The sequence below is a fragment of the Colletotrichum truncatum genome (assembly GCF_014235925.2).
Source record: "Colletotrichum truncatum strain CMES1059 chromosome Unknown Contig_0008, whole genome shotgun sequence".
NCBI lineage: Eukaryota > Fungi > Ascomycota > Sordariomycetes > Glomerellales > Glomerellaceae > Colletotrichum > Colletotrichum truncatum.
In genome coordinates this window covers 2,518,144-2,532,899 of record NW_027222405.1, presented here as the reverse complement: position 1 = coordinate 2,532,899, position 14,756 = coordinate 2,518,144, and the positions used below count along the sequence as shown (strand labels likewise).

At 53.1% G+C, this 14,756-nt stretch overlaps 5 protein-coding genes across 5 annotated transcripts; 2 read left to right on the top strand and 3 right to left on the bottom strand.

The window, feature by feature from the left end:
* Positions 1–671: 671 nt before the first annotated feature.
* CTRU02_212161 (cation transport atpase) lies at positions 672–4,018 on the bottom strand (the record flags this gene model as incomplete). The annotated part of the gene is made up of 3 exons (XM_036725011.1): positions 672–3,571; positions 3,627–3,695; positions 3,748–4,018. The coding sequence occupies 3 exons, from the start codon at positions 4,016–4,018 to the stop codon at positions 672–674; spliced, it is 3,240 nt and encodes a 1,079-aa protein (XP_036583176.1).
* A 1,103-nt stretch (positions 4,019–5,121) lies between these two features.
* On the bottom strand, positions 5,122–6,758 carry CTRU02_212160 (uncharacterized protein; the record flags this gene model as incomplete). The annotated part of the gene is made up of 3 exons (XM_036725012.1): positions 5,122–5,735; positions 5,788–6,564; positions 6,650–6,758. The coding sequence occupies 3 exons, from the start codon at positions 6,756–6,758 to the stop codon at positions 5,122–5,124; spliced, it is 1,500 nt and encodes a 499-aa protein (XP_036583177.1).
* Positions 6,759–8,836: 2,078 nt separating this feature from the next.
* On the top strand, positions 8,837–10,225 carry CTRU02_212159 (Sec62 family protein translocation protein; the record flags this gene model as incomplete). The annotated part of the gene is made up of 4 exons (XM_036725013.1): positions 8,837–9,189; positions 9,240–9,355; positions 9,415–9,971; positions 10,028–10,225. 4 exons carry the CDS (start codon positions 8,837–8,839, stop codon positions 10,223–10,225), a joined length of 1,224 nt encoding a protein of 407 aa, XP_036583178.1.
* A 360-nt stretch (positions 10,226–10,585) lies between these two features.
* CTRU02_212158 (ribonuclease t2) lies at positions 10,586–11,786 on the bottom strand (the record flags this gene model as incomplete). The annotated part of the gene is made up of 5 exons (XM_036725014.1): positions 10,586–11,096; positions 11,157–11,337; positions 11,394–11,487; positions 11,544–11,626; positions 11,684–11,786. 5 exons carry the CDS (start codon positions 11,784–11,786, stop codon positions 10,586–10,588), a joined length of 972 nt encoding a protein of 323 aa, XP_036583179.1.
* A 1,341-nt stretch (positions 11,787–13,127) lies between these two features.
* CTRU02_212157 (transcription regulator) lies at positions 13,128–14,531 on the top strand (the record flags this gene model as incomplete). Its single annotated transcript, XM_036725015.1, has 3 exons — positions 13,128–13,234; positions 13,282–14,171; positions 14,218–14,531. The coding sequence occupies 3 exons, from the start codon at positions 13,128–13,130 to the stop codon at positions 14,529–14,531; spliced, it is 1,311 nt and encodes a 436-aa protein (XP_036583180.1).
* Positions 14,532–14,756: the final 225 nt, after the last annotated feature.

Sequence of the window (14,756 nt, the reverse complement as noted above, 5' to 3'; positions counted from 1 at the left end):
ATGTTATTTATCGGGTTATCGTTATATATCAACTGTTATTGTGATTCGTCTATGCCAGCATCGTCCCTCAGTGTGTCCTCGAAATCACAATATCTTCACTCGCCAATCCGAGTGTGAGTTTCTACTGGTCTGCTAGTTTGTGGCATCATCTCACCGGAACATGTCCAACCGCGTTTGCACTTACAATGAGACCAACGGTTTCACGTAAGGGCCAGTCAAAGAAAGTTGGAAACAATGGGTTTGCTTGCAGACCTATATCATCAGTTCTTCGTCACGAGCAACACATCACACAAAGCAAGAAGGACAGTCTTGACTTGCAAATGCAGTCTTGTATTGGTGGTCTAACCCAAAGGCTACTGTTTCTAATTGTATACTAATAGTCCTGGCCTTTAGGCTATCACAATTGAATAACAACACGTCGAGTGAGTTATTGCATTCGTACTCTTGATACCGACCCAGTCAAAGACTCGATCAATGCTGGAGAAGCCATAAACGAAACAACCAAGTCAAACATCGCGCAAACTCAAGTACCTGACCTGGTGTTGAACCACCCACCCTTTACCAATGACAGTTGTCACCAACCAGCAGTGACAGAAGGAAACATCCTATGCCTCAGCCCACAGGTGTTGAACGTGCCAGCTAGGCTATCGCACAAGCTCAACATCCCGCGTCTAAGCCTCGGTTCGGATCTTCTTTCTCATCATTGTCATGGCAGCCGCAATGACCGGTAGCACACTGACGATCTCGCCCAAGCCAGCATACGCAGGTTCAATGCGCACATTGTACTTCTCGAGCGCCCCGGCCGCCATGAGGATGGCGAGAACATTGTAAACGGCCGACCAGACAAAGTTAAAGACCATGCGTCTGAAGCTGGCGCCGCTCACGTCCAGCAAAAAGGGGATGCCTTCCAAGCCCGCGAGGAGAACCACGTCCGCAGCTCCACGAGTGACGTCGCTCGCCGACGCGGCACTGCCGAGTTGGACGCCAACATCGGCCTGAGTGACCGCTACAGCGTCATTCGTGCCGTCACCAACAAACATGACGACCTTGCCATCGGACATGAGCGAAGCAACATAATCCCGCTTCTGGGCCGGGGTTCTTTGGGCAGCGACGTTAGGAATGCCGACCTGTGCAGCAACCGACTCGACAGCGCGTGTTTGGTCCCCGGAAACGAGGTGGACGGCGATTCCACGGCGGCTGAGTTGATCAATGACATTGGCTGCTTCTGTGCGGAGATGGGTGCGCAAACCGAAGATGGCAATGGGAGACGAGTCCCGCGTAACAACCAGGAGAGTCATGCCAGCATCCTGAAGCAGTATGACAGAAGGTAGGGAGTCAACTCCAGTCCACTTTGGGTTTCCAGCGCACACGGCGCGACCGTTGAAAGTTGCTTCCACGCCAGCACCCGGAATAACATGGGGATCCTCGAGTTTGATTTCGGGGATTGCTCGCTGAGCGAGGTGCTTTGCGACCGCCACGGAAACGGGATGCTTGTTGCCTGCCACAAGGGCCTTGGTAATGGCTCGAACTTCGTCAGGATCGGAGGTGAGAATTTCTTCTTCGACAACATCCAGGTCCCCTTCGGTGATGGTGCCAGTCTTGTCAAAGACAATGTCAGTCACCATGCGAGCCCGTTCAGTGCACTCCGCCGACTTGATAATGACACCACCCTTGGCGGCAATACCACCTGCAACAACTAGCACCATAGGTACGGCGAGACCAAGAGCACAGGGGCACGATACGGCGAGAACGGCGACGGCATAGGTGATGGCCTCAGATATCGCTTTACCGGTTGAAACCTTGTCAACTTTCAAACCCACAACTACCCATGCAATTGTGACAATGACAGCAACCGTGGCAACGACAGGAACAAACCAACTGGCCACACGGTCGGCAATGTTCTGGATTCTGGGCTTCGAATTGGCTGCTTCTTCGACGAGTTCGGCGATGTCGGTGACGGTGTTCTTGCCAGGAAGACGTGTGAGCTGTGCCGTGAGCGTGCCGGACCCATTGACGGTGCCAGCAATTACAGTGTCGCGCTGTTTCTTGAAAACAGGCACACTTTCTCCGGTCAGCATGGATTCGTCCACTTCGCTGGAACCGTTGACCACGAGGCCATCAGTGGGTACAGTCGAGTGCGGGAGGACCTTGAACTTGTCACCGTACTGGAGGAGGCGAGCGTCAATCTCAACATCCTTCCCGCCTTCCACGACCACAGCGGTAGAGGCTTGGAGGGAGCGAAGCGATACAGCAGCAACAGCACGAATGCGTGCATAGGCAGCGACAAAGCGACCAAGCAAGACCAGAGTAATGAGCAGAGTGCTGGTCTCGAAGAATTCCTTGACGTCGACATCCGGGCTGGCTAGGCGTAAGCCAAAAGCCACAACCGAGTAGACGTAGGCAGCGGTTATGCTGATGACGACCAGCATATCCATTTCAATGGTGCGGCTGTAGATCAGGGATGAGGTGGCTGGCTTGTAGAATTCCGGCACGGCGATGAGCTGGACGAGAGTTGCCAGCACAATCGAAACAATGGAACGCGTTTTCTTGCTGACAAGGGTGTCACCCCAAGCAAGAACAGCGACGGGTATGGTTAGAACTGCGGCCACGGCAGTCTTTACCAGCTGATCATACATCCTCTTTCTTCCACTTGCAACCGAAGGGTCGTCGCGAGGAGGTGCCAGCCCGGTCGAGAGTGAACCGATTCTTTCAAAAAGGGTACGAGCACCGATGACAGCCGGATCATAAGTGACTCGGACAACCTTGGGATCCATCACGTTGATATCACTGACACCGAGAATCGCCAGGTCGACCATTGCCTTTGCGGCCGCGCCTGAAGCGAGTATATCGAGCGTCTGGTCATCGCTGGACATTCGGGTACAATGGAAACCGGTGGCTCGCTCAGCATTACGAATGACTTCCTCGACTTTGCCCGCAGTGCCGTCAAGTTTGAACTCGGCATTGCCCATGACGAAGTTAACACGTACACCAGACACGCCAGGAACGGCCTTGAGGGTACGCTCGAGCTTGTTGCCGCATCCAGAGCAGGTCATGCCATCGACAACGAGAGCAACGTGCTCCAACCCAGCATCCCTCTCGATATCCTTTTCACCGTCAAGGAAGAGGATGGGTTGCTCCTTTCCGAGAGCAGGGCGGTGGTGATGATGATCATCGTGGCCACCACAACAGTCGGACTCGTCGTCGCGGACAGGCTTTATATCCATATCATGGTCGTGTGCAGACTTCTTGCCACGTCGTTTGATATTATGGTGATGATGATGCTTATGCTGGCCGTGAGTATGGGCCGTCGCCCGTGCCTCGGTGTTGTCGCGGCCCCTCTTCGCAGCGGTAGAAGCCAAGGCGGGAGCGGCAGCGGCAGTGGCGGCGGCAGCAGCCTGTTGATCACTACAACAAGTGGCGGGCAAGCCGCGCTCAAGAATGTTGCGGCAGATGCAACGGGCCGTCTCGAGATAGGCGCTGTACTGCTCGAATGCCTTGGTGAGGTGAGTGCTACAAGCTGAAGCCAGGTGATGGCCATCCTTATCGTGTGTGTGCTTGTGATCGGGCGCACCTGGCAACTGACATCAGTCTTGAGACAAGCACTAGTCATGGAATGCAATGCCTACCGTCATGGGCAGTATCATCGTCACAAGCTTTCTCGCACTCGACGGCGGCAGCGGCAATGATGCATTTCTCTGTAAACTCTGGTTAAAAGAGGGCTATACCAAGCTGGCGCAGGTTCTATACCATCGCAGTGCTCTTCCTTCGAGGTGCAGCACTCGAGCTTTTTGGAACGACATGACGAGTCATCCTCGGAATCGCAATACGTCTTGGCATCGCAATCCTCCTCGAAACAGGTCACATCTTCAGCACTGTCGCAGTCTGCATTGCTGGAGCAGTGGAATTCGCGTTCGTGGCCTTGATCATGCACATGATCGTGACCATGTTGAACTTCAGTAGAAGGGCCGTCGCACTGCTGGTCCTTGACAGGACCGTCAGAGCAACATCCGGAACCCATCGTCGCCGTAGTGTTTTTGCTTCTTTGTTGTTACCTGTAAGTATGTTGATATTTTTTTTTTTTTTTGATGAAAGTTACGCAAGAAAAGAAAGATGATGTGATGGTTTGGGGAAAGAGGTCAATTGCTTCAGAAAAGGAAGGGACGTTACTGTATATCAGTGAATTCGGACGGGTTCCGACTCCAATGGGGGGTTTTACCAGGGTTACATGCAAACAGGGTTATTGTAAGGAGTCTTCATTCCCGCTCGGGTACAGAGCGCCCCGGATCGACTGATGATACCCTTTAATTGATTGATTGATTGGATTGGTGATTCGTTGTTCCCCGTTCAATGATTACGCCTCTCTTGGCTAAGCTTTACGTATCACACCTACAATTATTACCTGTGAGGTTGGAAATTTCTCAACACGTGGACGTTGCCAAGCTGGTGGCTAAACACAATCTTCATCCAAATTGTCTTAATCTTCAGCTTCTAGAACGATGTTATTGGTGCCGTCTCACGATATCACCGCGATTGGGATGGCGCGTGGCTCGGCGCCTTGGAATCAGCCAAGACCAAATCTGAAGGTTGGGGAAAAAAGAACAGGCACCCGGGGGCTCGACGAACTTCGGATGGAGCTAGCTTCGTCTCATACGCGCAGAGCTGCCAGATGGCCTCTTCATTCTCAAAATCCGCCATGCGGCCCCACCCCGACCGAACATTCGAGACCTGAATCGTGTATATTTGCCAATTCGTAGGATGGTCAAGCGTTGCTTCGATGTTTTCTTCGGGGCATGGGCGGGCCACTTCATGCGGAGACTTGCTCGGCGTTCACGGTCATATCGGAGACAAAACTCATCAAAGACATGGGGGGCAAGCAAAGTCACCGAGTGGCTTAAAGTCACCGAGACAATATGTAAATCGACGTCAACACATTTCCTCATTTCCTTGTTCCTTGGCCTTCCTGGGCGCCACTGTCATTAGATATATCAATAACAATAAAAAAACAAATAACCGCTCTGGCTCTCTATCCCCTAGGTTGGTTTACAAAAAAAAAAAATGGTATCATTGTCCCCGAGCAAAACATTTGGTTGGTATCATGTAAAAAAGACAATAAGCCTCTCATCAGAACGCCACGCCGACGCTGCCCCGTCTAGGGCCAGTCCCGTCTTTTTCCTTGCCAAAGGTGGTAACGCGCTCCAGCGGCGGATGCTCCTCTGCTCTAGTGGCGGGAGTACTGCCGGGCGACCACGTCGTCGGGACCGTTTGGCCTCCGTCTTCTGACTCCCATGTCGACACAGTCGACACCGAGTCAAAACTGCTGCGTCCGCCCTGCGGCACATGTACACATTGGTAAAAGCCTTCGTTTCCCTTGACGGGACGGGGATAGTTGGTGACGGAATCGTGACTGATGTTACGGTGGTGGTGTTGGTCCACGCTGCCGTTGCTGCTGCTGGGGAACAACCAGCTGGAAACGCGCGAGAAGGATTTCTTCTTGCGCAAAGGTGGGCGGAGGACGAGGGGCAAAGGAGGCGGAGGGGGCCGTGCCTCCCTGCCGCGGCTCGGGGGTGGTGTAATAAAGGCCGCCGATGCATCGGCGAAGGCCATGCCGCGGTGGGGAATATGCACCGGAGGCCGGGGCGGCGCTGTGTGAGGGCGCTCAACCCCAGGGTTCAGGCGCTGTGCGAAAGAGGGTGCAGCTGGCGGTAGGGCGGGGACCGTGGGCATGGGTTCCATGTCTACTATTGTCAGCACACGTGAGACTCTAAATTTGGCGTGAACCAAGCTTACCGTGCACTGTCGGTGCCGTCGAATGAGCTGTCGAAGGCCGACTACCTGCGTAAATGCTCTGACGCTCCATGACTAAGTCAATCTCCCGCTGAAGCTTGTCCACCTCCAACATTGCTCCCGCAATTCGGTGCTTCATCTCCTCCACGCTTAATGACGTTAGAGACCGCGCTATCGATTTGGGCGGAATTCTGGGCGGTGTATCATCTGGGGTCATTGTCGATGGCGATACCGACATCTTTCGCGGAAGATGAAACGACATGGGAGAGTAACTCGGCTCATGCGAAGACCCGGAGACGATGCCGTAAACATCGTCTTTCGGGTTTGGCTGAACCCTGGCTGGCGGGGGCGGGGGCGGGGTGAGCATCTCGAAGTGAGGTAGAATAGGCGACAGCTCCCTCTTGGGCACGTAAATGCTCAGTTCAAGCGGGCGGAACGACGAGGGACGAGTTCTGGACAATGGCCTTGGCGGCAATGGACGTCCAGCTGTCCGAAGACTGGTATATTGAGGAAATTGAAAAGACTCAGAGTGCAGATGGCGAAAGTTGGTAGGCCCCGATATTTGTAGCCGGCGCGGCGAAGAGGAGTCTGAGCGAATTCGCTTTCTCACAGAGAACCGCTTCCGGAGCGATGCGAAACTTCTCTTGACTCCTCCATTCGACTTCTCCGGCTGGGAACGAGGTCCGACAGGCTTCTGCATTGTTCCAGCAAAAGGCGGAGGCATGGGCACGGGCTGGTCAGTTACGGTGGGTGGCAGTTTTTCAGAGATGCCAAAGGTGTCTAAGCGGACTGGTTAGTGTCCGGTGGGCAGGTATATGGCGTTTTTCTCGCCGGACTTGGACAGTGGACAGAACTGTAAACTCACTTTGACGCTGCTTCTCATCCAGACGGTTAGACAACGGAGCACAGCAGTGGGTGAGGGGCGAAAGCCATGTCGCATAGGCGTCTGCAAGTATGCCACTCAAACCCTTCATACCTGCTTCGCAAAAAGCTTCATGCCGAAGACGCTGGGAACATAGGGAAATAAATAACGAGAGACGACCAGCGATTTGAAGGAAGCGTAACGACGAGAATGTATGATGGTGGCAGGAGAAAGGGGAAAAAAAGGGATTCAAGTGATCTGATTGAGTTATAATAGAGAATGGAGCGACGGGAGGCAAGACGGCAACCTGCAAGATGAAAAAGAGCCCACTCACACCTACATAGACACACACACACACACACACACACCTCTGCACTTGGGCCCGACCAAGCTCACCTGCGTTCGTTCCCTGAAATTTTCTATCCCCAATTCCCACCTTGGGCCAGAGGTTTTGCTCAAGTGCTTTGCTTCATAGGTCCAGTTGAGAGAAACATGGGAGGGACATGGGCCTGGGCAGTTGTCGGCGAGGTGTGCAGTTGAGATGCAGACTGGTCGCTCTGATAGGCCGGGGTTGCAGATGGGGCCAGACACGGCCGGCCAACCGGCGCTTAGGAAGCTGGGATGTTGTCGGATTCTGATGGCTGGCGCTACACCATCATCCTGCACCAGATTGCAGGACTCCACCAGTTGTGTAAGATGAAGACGCTGGCTCAGCGAGTCGATGTCTTACCTCTGCCTTGCTTTGGTAACTCGGTGCCAGCTTGACCAGCAGCTGCTTGCCACAAGTGTCCCCTCCAAACGAGGGTCTCGTGCCAGTCACAATCCATCATCCTACCCGATACCAGTCACCATCACTGCCCCTTGTCATCTCTCGGGGGCCCCACGAACCCTTCCGTCGAAAAATACTGACAAACAGGGCTACGGCTGAAGGGTATTTCGAAACCGCTGAGTGTGCGTGTTTCCAGTCGGGCAAATTCAGCGGCCAGACCTGACGGGCCAATCACTGCAGCGTGGCCGATTAGGCCTCCCAAACGGCACGGCAATCCCAGTCATCCAGCAACATGTGCCAGCGTGAGCGGACGGGAAACGAATGAAATCCATTGAAGCATGCAAGGCACCGCGGGTGACATGGGGGAAACGCGGGAAGCCTATCTGACGGAACAGGATACGCTGCGCCGTTACAACGCATCTTGACAGCCCTGCCTATCTCCTATTGCAAAGTCATGCCTCGCCGTTGAAGGATCGCACACGGAGAGAGCGAAGCTGATGGGCTAAGCAAAATGGAGGATGACGATGACGATGACTATAATAGTTGTGGGTAGCAGAGATTGAGAGAGGTGGTGTGCTTTACGATGCTCTAGAGTGCTCCGCTCCGCTTTGCATTTGCCTCACTCACTAACCTTCTCTCTCGCCTTCGTTCTAATAATAATCACCTCAGTGACTAAGCGTCATTTGACCATTTAACGTTAGTTACGACGATTGTGCCTGTGATGGTTGCAGCATCGGGCGTGCTAAGAGGGAAAGCTTCCCAGGCTGGGACGACTTGAGTCAAGCAAATTTTAGTGTCCGAGAATCCGTTGCTGTTAAAGCGTGGCGGAGTCCTTCGTCATCACCTGTTCTGAAGAAAACCGGTGGATGAGAAGCTTCGGCAGGCCATCTCGTGTTACCCTAGCGTAAACACACTGTCTCGGACAAACCGCCACATTGTGGAGGGCAGAGAGGGGCTTGAGCTGTGAGGGGAATACTATGTATGTTCTTACATAATTGAAGAAAGAAGCATACCTAGTCTCTCTGCTGACAAAGACATCTAAGTCACGTGATGGTACTCACTGGACTAGCCTGCTATGAGATGGATTTCGATATGGTCTGAGCGTGCTTATCGATAACGGCTATCGGAGAAAGAGACTACCGATCCAATATGGACGCGGACGGACCTTTACCCCTGCACGGATTTTTTGGGGAGAAGTGAACACCTGGCTTGCTTGCGGGAGCCGCTTTTGTCAAGACTAAAGTGCCCACGACTTCACATCTGACGGCATTCTCGAGTTTATCCAACAACAAGAACACCTCACTTGGGCTGTCGTTGTCGCCGGACTCCTCCAATCTTCCCGGCCGCACATACAGGACAAGATTTTCCTGTCAGAACGTCGTCACCAGCACTAGGCGCGTCAAGCACTAGCTTACTTCAAGATGTCGATGCCAATGCCCGGCCCCATGCAGATGGGCCCCAACGGGCAGCCCATGCCGTCGCCCGAGCAGATCGCCGCTATGCGCAGACAGATTGAGGCCGACGCTCAAAAGGCTGGCATGTCTGTCCCGGATTTCCTGAACAAATTGCGTCAGGAAGCAATGATGAGGGCTCAAGCTCAGGCAGAGTTTCAGCGACAACAGCAAGCCCAACAAGGCGGCGAAGGTGGTGAGGGCGAGGGGCATGCTCACAGCCACGATCACGACCACGATCACGACCATGATCACGACCACCATGGACATGATCACCACGGCCATAGCCATGGGCCCCCTCAGCAGCAGGGTGTTGCTAGACCGTGAGTTCCACAAGTGCCATGTAAATTATTGTATGCTAACAAACATTCAGAATCCAACCTGGTCCTCCTAACCCGACTTCCCTCAAGCTTGCTGCCTTCCTCCGTAGCCAGGATCTGAAGCCCCGAACCTGTATTCTGAATGGCGAAAGAAAGGATATGTTCAGAGGTATGCATCCATTGGTGTCGGCTTTCAAAGTGACCAACCCCTGTTAACAACCTTTGCAGTCAAACGCGCCCTCCGTGCCCTCCAGTCCCCCGCCTACGAGAAGTTGCGAGCAAAGAACCCCGACCTTCCTGAAATCACCGATCGTGCTTCTCTTGAGAACGCTTTCAAACTGCTACCCATGTCCATGCTGGCCCTGCGTGTAGTGAAGAGCGACCCCCACGAGGGACATGACCACGGCCCGAAGAAGACAAAGCGTGTCAAGGGTCTTTGGACTGTCCGCATTGAGCCTCAGCAAGAGGCCCAGGATGACATGTACTATGTCTGGTTCTACGAGGGTAGCCAGGTTAAGCGCAAGCTTTACTCGATCCTCGCCCTCGTCCTGATCTTTATCGTCGTCTGTTATCCTCTTTGGCCACTCAAGCTGCGTCTCGGTGTTTACTACCTCAGTTGGGGATTCCTTGGACTGCTGGGATTGTTCTTCCTCATGGCTATCTTCCGTGTTATTCTCTTCTGTGTCACCTATTTTGTCGCATCACCCGGTCTCTGGCTCTTCCCCAACCTCTGGGAGGATGTGTCCTTCGTTGACAGTTTCAAGCCTGTCTGGGCCTGGCACGACGTAAGTTATTATCTGCGCACTCGGTATTTCTCAGCCAAATGCTAACAGCTGGTCAGACTGCTCCTAAGAAGGGCAAGAAGAAGAAGTCGTCTTCTGGGGCTGCCAGCGCTGGTGGTACCTTTGCGGCTTCCACTGGCCAACCGGCCCCTGCTTCTGCGATGACTACTGCGACCGAGACTCAGATCGCTTCTCAGCCTTCGCAGCGCCCTGGCTATGTTGCACCGGCTGTGGAGGAGTTGGCTGACGACGAATAGATGCATCGCTGAGGTAGTAAATCGCATCATTATACAGGCGTTGGGGGTTCTCGGATGAAGGTTGTACTTGTAGATATACCCAGCGTCCAGCATGCTGTCACCTGGGTTCGGGATGGAAAAGCCATGGCGGTACATATCGGTGGTCAATCTGACTCTCCTATGGTCTTGAATGGAAGATATGAAGGTCACGCACGGCATTGTTTTGTGACTTGTCTTTTGAAGTTGCATTTTCTTTTATTTATTTTTTCCCCCATGAATGAGAATCCGGATGTGTGAACCAAAAGATTTTCAAGCTGAAGACCGACGAAATTATGTATATTACTACGTCTACTTGTCATTTGACCTTTATGGAAACCTCGTTTACTGCAGAGATCCTTCGGCACGCTCGTAGTACCAAACGGCACCCTCGGTCTTGGCACAGTTGGATACGCTTCCGCCGTTGCTGTCGGCGGCGACCGGCACGCCCTGGACGCGCTGGGGCCTGCCGTAGACGTGGAAGTAGTACCAGGTCTCGCCGAGCTGGGTGAAGCCGTTGTCAAGGGAGCCCTTGCCGGCCTCGGTGGTGTTGTAGCGGGGGCCGGTGCAGCCCACGTAGGGCAGAGCACCGTGGCCCTCGGTGAGAGCGGCCTGGATAGCGGAGAGGGAGTAGGCGGACGCGTTGGAGGGCTTGATGTCCTTCTCGGCGAGCCACTTCCAGGTCGGGGTCTGCTTGTAGTATTCGATGGCGGTCTCGAAGTAGTCGACGAGCTCTTCGTGCTCCTGGTACTTGGGGCCGTAGCACTCAACGTCGAAGGTGCTGAAGCAGGTGGCGTGCTTGGAGAACTCGTGGGCCCAAAGGACCCAGTTGGGGGTGGACTGTGCGATCCAGTACCTGTTGCTGTTAGAGCACTAATACCTTCGGAAAACGGGAAAACAGTGGTCGGGGGCATACTTGTTCATGTACGCCAGCAAGTCGAACTTCTCAAAAGGAGTGATGAAGTTGTCGATGGGGGTTCCAGTATAAGCAGGGACAGGAGTGCCGTCAGGCTTGCCGTTAGTGGTGTTAGGCGAGGGGAGGGGGTCGTATTGACGTTTGAGGTCGCAATACTGCGTGTACGAGCCGTTGCAGAAGTCTGCATATGCAATATTAGTTTTGCGACTCATTTCTGGATTAAATAACCAGTCTTACCAGGCCACAGTCCGTGAATGGTCCACTGGTCTTGGGGAAGCTTTTGTCCCTCGCTCTCTAGGCCCGTATAGGTGTTCCAGTACTGAGTCGCCATCTGCCAATTGCGGTATTAGTTCCGGGCATGCCTCTGTCGATCTCGGGACAACATACAACAAGACCACCAAAAGTCTCGACACAGCAGGTGTCGACCTTCTCCGGCACTGCATCGCAAGAGCAGGAGAGAACGGGCTCAACTGGATGAATTTAATGTCAATTGAGCGTCCATTATCAAAATAGAACTTGTTGCATACCGAGGCCACAGGTGTGGTTGGCAGTGGTCAGTCCGGGGTAGAGACCAGCAGCGGCAGTGCGCAACAGGCCGGCGACCGCCAGGTAACCAATTGCTCGAGTCATCTTGATTTGAAAATATCTTCAAGTCCTCACAAATGACAGCGGAGACGAGAAAGGCCAAGGCAACTAACACACATCACCAAGTTCGAGAAATACACCCGGCGGCAACATCGCACTTTATAGCATTCTGCCATCTCCAGACCAGCTGAAAATTTCCGCCATCTCCGATCTCCACACGGGACACGACGTCAACATGTTTACACTGAAAAAGAGGGCTCTTGGCTTGATCAGGAAGCTGGTGAAGAGCAGAAAATCGGCTGTCAATGCCGCCAGGGGGATGCAGTGTGGGGTCAATATCCCACCTGCTCGATCTACGGGTCCTGAGAGGTCAATTGGGTCTGGGGCGATAAAGGACGTCGGGGGTTCGTAGAGACCCGGGTGCAGTAGCGCGATATTGAATTGGTCAAGATGAGCTGGTCTGCGGTAACGCTTTGGGAACTGTTGCCGTTCGAAGTGCGGCGAGCTCCGAAGGTAGGGATTGGGGATGATTAGACATTTAAGTAAAGGCTGTGTGGTATAAGGCAGTTGGAGTATTTGCATTTTACCTCATTCAGTCGTCAATGATACCGTCCGCACGTGGGGAGGAGAAATTGGTATCGCAGACTGAACCTTAAAAAATCGATAGGTGGCGGTGTAGACTAACAACTGTGGCGGAAGCTGCACCCCCGGAATGGCGGAACTGTGGACCCGAAGAGCTCATGCACGTTCCACCTCAGGCCGGGAAGGCATGAAACGGCTGTTTAGCTTACCCATTGCACCTTCATTCCCAAGGTCAAGCTCAGGTTTGGTAAGATCGAGGGAGTGAAAATCTCAACGACGCGCCTTCCTCTCATCTGGCAACACTAATTGACCACAAAATCTTATCCTTTTACACTCTTTACTCTCGAATAACTTGTCTCGTACTCAATTACTTTCCCTTAAACCCAGAGATCGTAAGACGTCTGTTCTGTCACCCGTATTCGACCACAGAGGTCTCTCTCATCACGTTCCGCGTCTCGACGCTCATTTTTCACCTTCCGGGCACCGGGTAAGCTGCAAATTCTCTTGCGTCTATTTCCTCAGTATGATGTTTCAAAACTGCATCATACTACCTATTGGTGAAATATACACGTCGACTTGAGGTATCTGATTGGCACAGCTCAAGCTGCGATTCACTCACTAGCAGTCGCGGCCATGTACCTCAGCTAATCACACACCTCACCTCACGCAAAGATTACTATTTTTTCTCGTGAAAACTTCCCAATTCACATGCCTACTTTCTTTCCTTTTTGAAAAGGCAATTGCCAGAATACTTTTTTCATCAGCTAACCTCATCCGCTCAGATTCTCCAATCACATTACCAACATGTCGGAAGAGGCGCCTGCCCCCGCCACCAACGGCGTTAACACAGCTCCTGTCGAGAAGCCTGTAGAGCCTGTAGAGCCTGTGAAGGAAGAGAAGTTCTCATGGGTGTACGTCCTACGTCTTTCATAGTCATAGTTGATCTAACGTTTTCAAGGCAACCGCATCCAGTCTTCGTCATTGTTCTGGTCGGAGCGGACGAGGTGCCATTCGGTATTCAGAAAGACTTCCTCTGCGCTCGATCATCCTTCTATCGAGACCACTTTAAACAAAACCCCACATCCGATTCCATCGAGCTCATTGTGAAGCTCCCCGATACCTCGCAGGAAGTTTTTGGTCTGTCCCAGCACTTCCTATTCACCGGCCAAGTCTCGGACGATACCGAATCCGTTCCTTCCTACGAGGTCCTCATCGGTGTATGGAAATTAGGTCATAAGCTTGGAATCGATGGACTCTGCGATAAGACTCTCGAGGCAATGGCCGAGTGCAGACGTGTTACACAACATATACCCGCCACTCCTCTCCTCGTTCAAGTTTGGAGAGATACCCCCGAAGGCTCAACGATTCGCAAACTTCTCCTGTCATGGGCGGCAGAGTACATGCGCTCGTCGGAGTCGAGAGCGGAATTTGCTAAATCACTTCCTCAGGAGGTTCTCAGTGAGCTTGTCGTGGCTATGAGCTCCCTCGACAATCTACCCGCAGCACAGAGTTCGTCTTCAGCAGGTTCTCCCCAGTCCGCCGAGCCGGCTCCAAGGAAGAGTGTACACTACCTCGAGGAGGACAGCGATGAAGATCAAGAGCACCTATCCAAGAAGAATCGACGCGCTTCTGCCCCGCTGCCCGTCTCCCAGAACTCTAAGGCCTACAGCCGCGCTCCACCCCCACCAGTTCGCAAAGCTGCGGCTGCAGCTGCGGTCGCTGCACCGAGACCGAAGCCGGTCGTTCAGAAGCGCCGCAGCATAGCGTCGGTACCTAGCGGAGAAATCAGCACCGAGAAGAAGGTTGAGTTCTGCTCCGACCTCCTCGACAGAATGCTCTCTGGCCCTGGTACGTTCTCATCCCTTCGATGCTAAAGCTAAGCTAATCCTTGTAGGCTTCTGGACACGTCTTGTCGGCCCTTTCAAGGAGCCCGTTGACCCCCGGGAGGACGGCGTGCCGGATTACTTTGAGAAGGTCAAGAAGCCCATGGATCTCAACACCATCAAGGCCAAGATGTCCCGCCGCGAGTACATGACGGAAGACGAATTCGTGGCAGACGTACGCCAGATCTTCAGTAACTGCTACACGTACTGGAAAAAAGGCGATCCTATGTGGGTTGCCTGCGAGAAATTCCAGAAAACATTCGAAGAGAAGTACGCACAGATGAACAAGAACATCACCAAGATGATGCGCGAGCCTGTCGACTAATGTACAGTTTTAAACCTCCTACTCCTTACCGATGGATTGATGTATGTAATTGTGGTCTGTGTATATTAATTGGAGAGGAGTAGGTCTATGGTTTGTTTCTAGTTGCCCTCAAGCACCGTTGCTAATGTTAATGGCGGTGAAGGTGGAGGCTTTTATATAGGTAGCGCGAGTGACTGAGGCGCGGTTGCTTTCTTTTGGCGCATCGTTTGCTTTTGTGGAGGATAA